The sequence below is a fragment of the Chiloscyllium plagiosum genome, chromosome 45 (assembly GCF_004010195.1).
Source record: "Chiloscyllium plagiosum isolate BGI_BamShark_2017 chromosome 45, ASM401019v2, whole genome shotgun sequence".
Taxonomy (NCBI): domain Eukaryota; kingdom Metazoa; phylum Chordata; class Chondrichthyes; order Orectolobiformes; family Hemiscylliidae; genus Chiloscyllium; species Chiloscyllium plagiosum.
Genome location: NC_057754.1, coordinates 10627998 through 10636762, shown reverse-complemented (window position 1 = coordinate 10636762; position 8765 = coordinate 10627998). Strand labels below are relative to the sequence as shown.

The 8765-nt window shown below is 43.7% G+C and overlaps 1 protein-coding gene across 5 annotated transcripts in view; it reads right to left on the bottom strand.

The window, feature by feature from the left end:
• Nucleotides 1–1820: 1820 nt before the first annotated feature.
• The window catches only part of LOC122543932 (gastrula zinc finger protein xLCGF3.1-like), a 39367-nt gene continuing 32422 nt past the window's right edge, over nt 1821–8765 (bottom strand). Inside the window, exons 1-3 of one of the 5 annotated variants that reach the window (XM_043682878.1) lie at nt 8169–8321; nt 7785–7894; nt 1821–3475 (exon numbers count right to left, since the gene is read on the bottom strand). In XM_043682878.1, coding sequence (XP_043538813.1) covers nt 2400–3386 — 987 coding nt within the window. In that variant the 5' untranslated portion in view covers nt 3387–3475; nt 7785–7894; nt 8169–8321 and the 3' untranslated portion in view covers nt 1821–2399. Of the gene's footprint in view, nt 3476–7784; nt 7895–8085; nt 8322–8379; nt 8445–8765 lie in introns of those variants that run through there. The other 4 variants (XM_043682879.1, XM_043682877.1, XM_043682875.1 and 1 more) reach the window with 4 other exon arrangements.

Here is an 8765-nt window from a genome sequence, read left to right as displayed (position 1 = left end):
ATAATGGATGATAAATAGTGTAGAGGATATCCTGAGCTTGCAGGATATAAACAGGCTGGTCAGATGGGTTGATCAGTTGAATTTGACCTGGACCGGTGAGAAGTAACATATTTGGACAGCTTCTAATGTTTCGAAATTAGTTCTGTCCCCCACAATGACTTCAAATAGTTTCCCCACCCACTGAGATGAGACTGACTGACTTGAACTTTCTTGGTTTATCCCTTGCTCCCTTCTTGAATAAAAGTTCCATTATGGCTGTCCTTCACTCCTCTAGCACCTTTCCTGTGGTCAGAGGGGAATTGAAAATTTTTGAAAACACCCCTGTTATTTTATCCCAACAACATTGGATACATTTTACCTGACCCTGGAGGTTTATCAACATTTAAGCCTGCCAGATGACTCAAAACCTTCTCTCTCTCTACCAGAATTTCTTTACGGATCACAGCAGTAATCGGTGTGTGAAACCAGAGGATGTAGGCCTGGTTCTAAGTGAATACTTTATGTCAATATTCACTAATGAGACAGAAATCAAGGAGCAGTACGTGATTGAGTTTAATAGGCCTTACTCTTTCATCTGTTATCTTTAAATAATTCATGTAACTGTAAAATAACTGAACAATTTACTTTATTTTACCTGGCCGTACCAATCCATGTTCCCCTTATAGCTCTCATTTCCCCATTTACCTGAAATTATATGCTCCCTGCACACTGTGGCCAAATCATATCTAATATTATTCATTTAGAACCTTGATTCAAGGCCCATCCTCGTCCTTTTCTGGAATAATCCTGAATCCTTTTAAAAGAGTTCTGATAACTGCAAAATCATTCTCCAGATACTTCAACCACTTGTCCATCTTTGTTACCTAAAATTAATTTCAAGAGCTTCCCCCTTCCTTGTTTGGCTTTCTACATACTGGCTTCAAAAGTTGCCCAGGATCTATTTTCAAAGCTGAAAATGTGTTGCTGGAAAAGCGCAGCAGGTCAGGCAGCATCCAAGGAACAGGAGAATCGACACTTCGGGCATAAGCCCTTCTCCTGTTCCTTGGATGCTGCCTGACCTGCTGCGCTTTTCCAGCAACACATTTTCAGCTCTGATCTCCAGCATCTGCAGTCCTCACTTTCTCCTCTATTTTAAAAGTACCTGTAAACCTCTCACACTATGATGACCACAGTTAATGTTGCAGAAATTGAAGTACCCTGCTATCACGACCCTATGACTTTTACACTTGCCTGAAATTTGCCTCCTTACCAGCTCTACTTGTTTTACCCATATGGGTTTATTGAAAAAGTTTTCTAAAATGTCATCGCTTCTTATTGTTGTAATAAATTCCCTAAACATCATTGTGAGACCACCTCTTCTTTTGCCTCCTTCGCGGTCTCACATGAAGACCCTGTATCCTACAGTACTGACCTTCCAATCCTGCCTCTGTCTCAACTATGTCTCAATGACACAAATAGCATCATACCCCATTTTTAATCTTTACTCTCAACTCATCTGCCTTGTTTATCAAACGCTTGGCATGAAAATCAATGACTTTTAACCATGTCAAATTCCCTTGTACCTGACCTGGTCTGTAATGTCAATGCCTTCCTGACTGACTTACTGATTCTTCTTTCCTTCTTACCCTTTTGGTCATTCTCTCTGGATCCCATCCCATTGCTAAGTTAAGCTGCACACACCCCAACAGCGCTTGTAACTAAATTTCCGGCATTTCAGACTACATGTCACTCTGGATGTGCTTTCTCCCAACTGTTCATGTGAAGGGTACCAATTATTTTCTGAGTGCATGAGAGATAAAGTAAGATAAAGACTTGATGCAACTTAGTTTTAAGAAAAAGCTGATATGTATTATTTTTATCACAAGTAGGTAACTGAACCTGTGGTGTTTACAAACACCATCAGAAATAGGGCCAGAAGGCATGGTTTGGATTTGGATAACAATAACATCAAAATCAACGCTGACAGTTACTATAGAAGTCATTGTTTTTTTAACCAATGCTGATGAATCACAAAATCATTTTACAAATAGTATGCAGATGGCCAGTCTTTACCCAGTATAAATGTGTTGATGCACAACAACATTTTCATCATTTCCAATACTAACCCTACATACACACCATTGTAGTGATGTTTTATCCTCAATATCAGCCCCTTTAATAGAGCAGAGTTCAATAACACCAATACAAATTGCCTAATGACTAAGGTTCGGTCTTTGGTGTGGGTAAAAGTAAAGTCCTTCCCCTCTGCTTCTTTGTGAATTTGCTGGTGTTAACAAACAGCAAAGCCATTTACACAAACACAGCAGGTGAATGGGATCCACCTAGTGTCATTTCACTGGGATGATAACAATTTGAAATCCCTTTCCATGTTCTCTCCATCGAGTGAATAGGCTGGTGCATCAGCAGGTGAGTTGACCGAGCAAATGTTTCTCCCCAGTGTGAACCCGCTGGTGTCTCAGCAGGTTGGATGATTGAGTAAATCCGTTCCCACAATGGGAACAGGTGAATGGTCTTTCTCTTCTGTGAGTGCGCTGGTGTATTAGCAGGGTGGTTGATTGAGCAAATGCCTTCCCACATTCGGGGCAGGTGAATGGTTTCTCTCCAGTGTGAACCCGCTGGTGTATCAGCAGTTTAGATGAGCAATTAAATGCTTTTCCACATTCAGAACAGGTGAATGGTCTCTCCCCAGTGTGAACCCGCTGGTGAATCAGCAGATTAGATGAGCAATTGAATGCTTTTTCACATTCAGAACAGGTAAATGGTCTCTCCCCAGTGTGAATTCTCTGGTGTATCAGCAGTTTAGATGAGCAATTGAAGGCCTTTCCACATTCAGAACAGGTGAATGGCCTCTCCCCTGCATGAACCCGCTGGTGTTTTAGCAGGACGGATGACGAAATGAATCTCTTCCCACAATCAGAGCAAGTAAATGGTTTCTCCCCAGTGTGAGCTCGTTGGTGTATCTGCAGGTCGGGTGACCGAGCAAATGCTTTCCCACAGACAGAGCAGGTGAATGGTCTCTCTCCAGTGTGAACTCTCTGGTGTATCCGCAGATTGGAAGACAGAGTGAATCCCATCCCACAATCAGAGCAGGTGAACGGCTTCTCTCCAGTGTGAACCCGCTGGTGTACCCGCAGGCTGGATGACTGACTGAATGCTTTCCCACACACTGTGCAGGTGAATGGTCTCTCTCCAGTGTGAACTCGCTGGTGTATCTGCAGGTTGGATGACAGAGTGAATCCCTTCCCACAATCAGAGCAGGTGAATGGCTTCTCCCCAGTGTGACTGCGTTGATGCAGTTCCAGTTGGGATGGGTAAAGAAATCCCTTCCCACAATCCCCACATTTCCATTGCCTCCCTCTGGTGTGACTGCGCTGGCGTTTGGACATTTCAGAGGAATCTCCACAGACTTCCACATATAGACGACATGAGCTTCTTGCCAGTGTGAGCAGTACTTTTCCCTTCAATGTTCAAAATCCTGAGATAATTAGATTATAAGCAGAGTGACTGTCAGATCTGGATGTGGTTTCATTTGAAGTTTCTATTTGCAAATCAACTTTTCAAACACGTAATAAATGTATGAGGAGAAATGAGGAAAAAACACAGGTTGTGAAACTGACAGCAATTAATCTGCTCAGTTATGGAGATGACACTGTGGGAAACTGCTGGATTACTGTTAAAACCAAACTAGTTCATTCATCTCCTTCAAGGAAGGGAATCAGTCAGTGTTTGCACAAAACTACAGAATGAGGTACAGGTGGGAAAGGCAGGCACGAAGCAGAGGCATTTTACAGATCTACAACTCAATCCTGTTCCTGTTGTCTCCCATACCTTTCAATCCCTCCAAAGGGTTAAGAACAAGTGCAGATAGACAGGGAGGTGAAGCGGCATTTGGAATACTTGTCTTTATTGATCAATGTGTTCAGTATAGGAGATCGGAGGTCATGTTATTACTGTATTGGTTAGGCCAATATTGGAAGACTGCATTCAGTTCTGGTCTCCTTGCTGTAGGAAAGATGTTGTTAAACTTGAAGGCATTCAGAAAAGATTTGCAAAGTTGTGGTGGGATTTGAGAGTTGAACTATGGGGAGAAGCTGTATAGGCTGGGGCTTTTACTTCTCTTGATGTCGGAGGTTGGGGAATGATCTTATAGCGATTTATAAAATCGTGAGGGGCATCGATATGGTGAATAGCAATGTTCTTTTTCCTAGGGGAAAGTAGTTTAAAACTAGAGAGCACAGCTTCATGGTGAGAGGGGAAAGATTTAAAAGGGACCTGAGGGACAATATTTTCATACAGAGGGTTGTCTATGCATGAAACGAGTTGCAGCTGGACACACCTCCTGCACACATAGCCATCAGGGACACCAGAAGCATCCCTCGATTCCACACTGTGCAAAAGGAGGATACTAGGGCTCAGAGGTCTCATAGATCATAGAAACCTACTGCGCAGAGACAGGCCTTTCAGCCCAAACTGGTCCAAGCCGACCAAAATGTTCATCCATGCTAATCCCATTTGCCTGCATCCTTCTAAACCTTTCCTATCCAAGTATTTGTCCAGATGCCTTTTAACTGTTCTTAATGTACCCACCTGAACAACTTTCACTGACAGCTCATTCCATATGCATACCACCCTCTGTGTAAAAACGTTGCCCCACAGGTTCACATTTATCTTCCTCCTTGTACCTTAAAACTGATGCCCTCTCGTCCTCAATGCCCAAACCCTTGTGAAGGGGCTGAGTACATTGACCTTATCAATGCCTCTCATGATCTTATACACTTCTACAAGATCCCCCCTCAGTCTCCTGTGCACTAAAGAAAAAGGTCCTAGTTTGTCCAACCTCTCCCCATAACTCAGCCCTGAGCTCTGGCAACAACTTTGAAAATTTCTTCTGTACTCTTTCCAGTTTAATAACATCCTTCCTATGGCAAGGTGACCAAAGTTGAACACAATACTCCAAATGCAGCTTCACCAACGTCCTGTACAACTGCAACATAACTTCCCAACTTCTGCCCTGACTGATGAAGGCCAGTGCCTTCTTTTTCACTGCCCTGTCTACATGACTCCACTTTCAAAGAACCATGAACCAGAGTTCTAAGGTCCCTCTGTTGCATGGCACTCCTTAAGGCCCTACACTTCATAATGAAACTCTACCTTGCTACAAATCTTCTCAAAACTCACTAACTCCTACCTTGATTTGACTTCCCAAAATGCAAGACCACACACTTATCTACATTAAACCTGATTTGCCATTTCTCAGCCCACTTCCCCAGCTGATCAAGGTCCTGCTGCAACTTCTGATAAACTTCCTCACTGTCCATGATACTGCCTATTTTAGTGTCATCTGCAAACTTACTAATCATGCCTTGTACATTCTCATTCATATCATTGACATAGATAACCAATAGCAATGGGCCCAGCACTGACCCCTGAGTTACTCCATGTGTCTCAGGCCTCCAGTCCAACAAGCATCCTTCCACTGTTACCCTCTGGTTCCTAACATCAAGCCAATTATGTATCCCAATTTGCCAGCTCCCTCTAGATTGCATGCAATCTAAACTTCCAGAGCAGCCTGGAACCCTATCAAAGGCCTTACTGAAATCCATATAGGTTAGGTCTACCACCCTGCACTCTTCAAACCTCCTGGTCATTTAATCAAATTTGTGAGGCATTATTTCCCATGCACAAAGCCATGCTGACTACCCCTAAGGAAACTCTGTCTTTCCAAATGCATGTATATCTCATCCCTCAGAATCTTCTCAAGTAACTTACCTAACACCATGGTTAGGCTTACTGGTCTATAGCTCCCAGGTTTTTCTTCGCAGCCCTTCTTGAATAAGGGCACAACATCCACTAGCCTCCAGTCTTTCATGATCTAACCCATCGCTAATGATGATGCAAATATATCAACCAGAGCCCCTGAAATTTCTTCTCTCGCCTCTTCCAGTGTGCTTGAATATATCTGGTCAGGTCCAAGATATTTATCCACCATCACACATTCTAATAGTCCAACGCCTCCTCTACTGTGATATGGACTGTCCTCAAGATATCGTCATTAACCTCTGCAAGTTCCCAAGTCTTCATGTCTTTCTCCACAGTTAAACACAGGAGGAGAAATATTAATTGATGACCTCATCCATGTCCTGCAGTTCCACACATACCTGTCCACTTTGGTCCTAGAGGAGTCCTAAACTCTCTCTAATTATTCTTTCTCCTTTAATAAGCTTAAAGAATCTCTTTGCATTCACCCTAATCTTCTCAACCAAAAGAATCTCACGCTCTCATTTCACCTTCCTGATTTCCTTCTTCAGTAAACTTCTGTACCCCCTACATACCTTCAGATTTCGCTTGATCCCAGCTGTCTGTACCTGAGCCTTACCGCCTTTCTTTTTGCTGGTCAAAGCCTCAATATCTCTTGTCATCCAGGGTCCCTTATTCCTGCTAACCTTGCCTCACAGGAACATACAGACCTTGAACTCTAACTGTCACACTTTTAAAGGCCTCCCACTTGCTCAAAGTCCCATCGCCTGCAAATAAACTATTCCAATCAACCCCTGCAACTTCCTGTCTAATTCCATCGAAATTCACTTTGGTCCAGTTTAGAACTTGAACCTGTGAACCAATTTTGTCGCTCTCCATAACTATTTTAAAATTAATAGAACTACAGTCACTGTTTTCAAAGTACCCCCCCCTCCATTGTCATCTCAGTCACCTGTCCTGCCCTATTCCCTAAGATTAAGTCAGGTTTTGCCCCTTCCTCAGTAGGACCCTCTATATAATATTTGAGGAAACTTTCCTGAACACATTTAAATTCCACTCCATCTAAGCCCATAATGCTATGGGAGTCCCAATCTATGTTAGGAAAATTAAAATCCCCTACTATGACAACCCTATTGCTCCCCAGTGTCCCTGCATATTTGTTCCTCTAATTCCGTTGACTGTTTGGGGGCCATTAGTAAAACCCCAATAATGTCACCATTCCCTTCTTAATTCTTAGCTCTGCTCACAAAGCCTCACTGGATGATCCCTCAGTTATTTCATTTCTGACAATTGCTGTGATGCTCCCCTTAATCAAGCATGCAACAACCCCTCCTCTCTTTCCTCCATTTCTGTCCCATCTAAAGCACCAATACCCTGGCACATTTAGCTGCCAGTCCTGCCCTTCCCTTAGCAATGTTTCTGTAATGGCTAATAATATCCCACTCCCACATACCTAGCCACATCCTGAATTCATCAGCTTACCTGTCAGCCCTCTTGCACTGAAATACGTGCAATTTATCCAACAGACACCCCCCACTCCCTGTTGTGTTCCAGCCTGACCTGTCTCTTCAACTTGCTGTTTTTAATTACTGTATCTCCTTCTAGCCTTGCACCACCACCAATCTAGTTTAAACCATCCCTTGCAGCACTAGCAAATCTGCCCGCCAGGATATTGGTCCAGATCAGGTGCAACTCATCCTTCGAGAACAAGTCACCTCTGCCCCAGAAAAGATCCCAATGATTCAAGAATTCAAATTTTTAAATGGAAGTTTGCAGGTATTTGAGAATGAAGTGGCTATAGGTTAGAAGCATGAGGTTGTTGATTGGAACTAAATATGACAGTTCTTTCAAAAATACGAGGTGTAGTTTGGATAAATCTGTGCCCCTCTCAAGCCAAAATTTCCTTCATCAGCTCCCAGAACTGTGCACATACAGCAGGAGTGATCTAACCACGAATTTGTACATCTTGCTGCTTTTCGAGTTACAATCATATCAGAGATGTTTTCCCACACACAGAACAAACAAACCTTTTTGCTTCCACAGTCAAATGCCAATTGATAGTTATTTAGTTCATGATAACTCTGCTGTCAGAAATTGTTTTGAGATCCCAGTCTGCAAATTATTCTCAATTAATACCCTGTAAAACCAACTCAGAAAAGAAAAAAATCGCTGTCAGTCGAGGATAGAAATCTAGAAAAGCCAAACATTTCTATTGATTTCAGTTTGCTGTGAAAATGCGCCTTTTCAAACTACCCCGCCCCCACGCAGCAAGAAGCATGCGCATGCGTTCTGCTGCACCTTGCCCCAAATAAAGATGGCGGGAGTAACCTGGGGCCTAAGACCCGCAAGCGTTTCCCTCTTTACTGCAAACGCGGGTCCGCGAGTTTACTAATTTCGGTCTAGCAGCCTACACCGAGTGTTCAGAAAATCTCCCAGCTCAGACTGATTCCATTTTCCTCCCGGTGTCCGCTGATTTTAGCGGTATCCACGTTCCGCATTCGCCCATGGGCCAGTTACAGCAGCACTGCCCCGACACTGTGTCGTCCTGCTCGCCCCGCCCCCCCCATTCACTCCCATTGGTTGGAGGAGCAGCCCCTTCCGCTTGTGCGGAGACAACAATACCTGCGGTTATTGGAATCCAACGTATGAACCCTTCACCCGGAACAAGATGTGTTCTCCACCTCCTGATTACTGCCTGGCGTACTGTGTCCTGCTGGACTTCCGCTTGTTCCTCCAGCCCCGCCCACCTTCATCCTATTGACAATAGACAATAGGTGAAGGACTAGGCCATTCAGCCCTTCGAGCCTGCACCGTCATTCAATATGATCATGGCTGATCATTCCTAATCAGTATCCTCTTCCGGCCTTATCTCCATAACCCTTGATTCCATTATCGTTGAGAGCTCTATCCAACTCTTTCTTAAATGAATCCAGAGACTGGGCCTCCACTGCCCTCTGGGGCAGAGCATTCCACACAGCCACCACTCTCTGGGTGAAGAACTTTCTCCT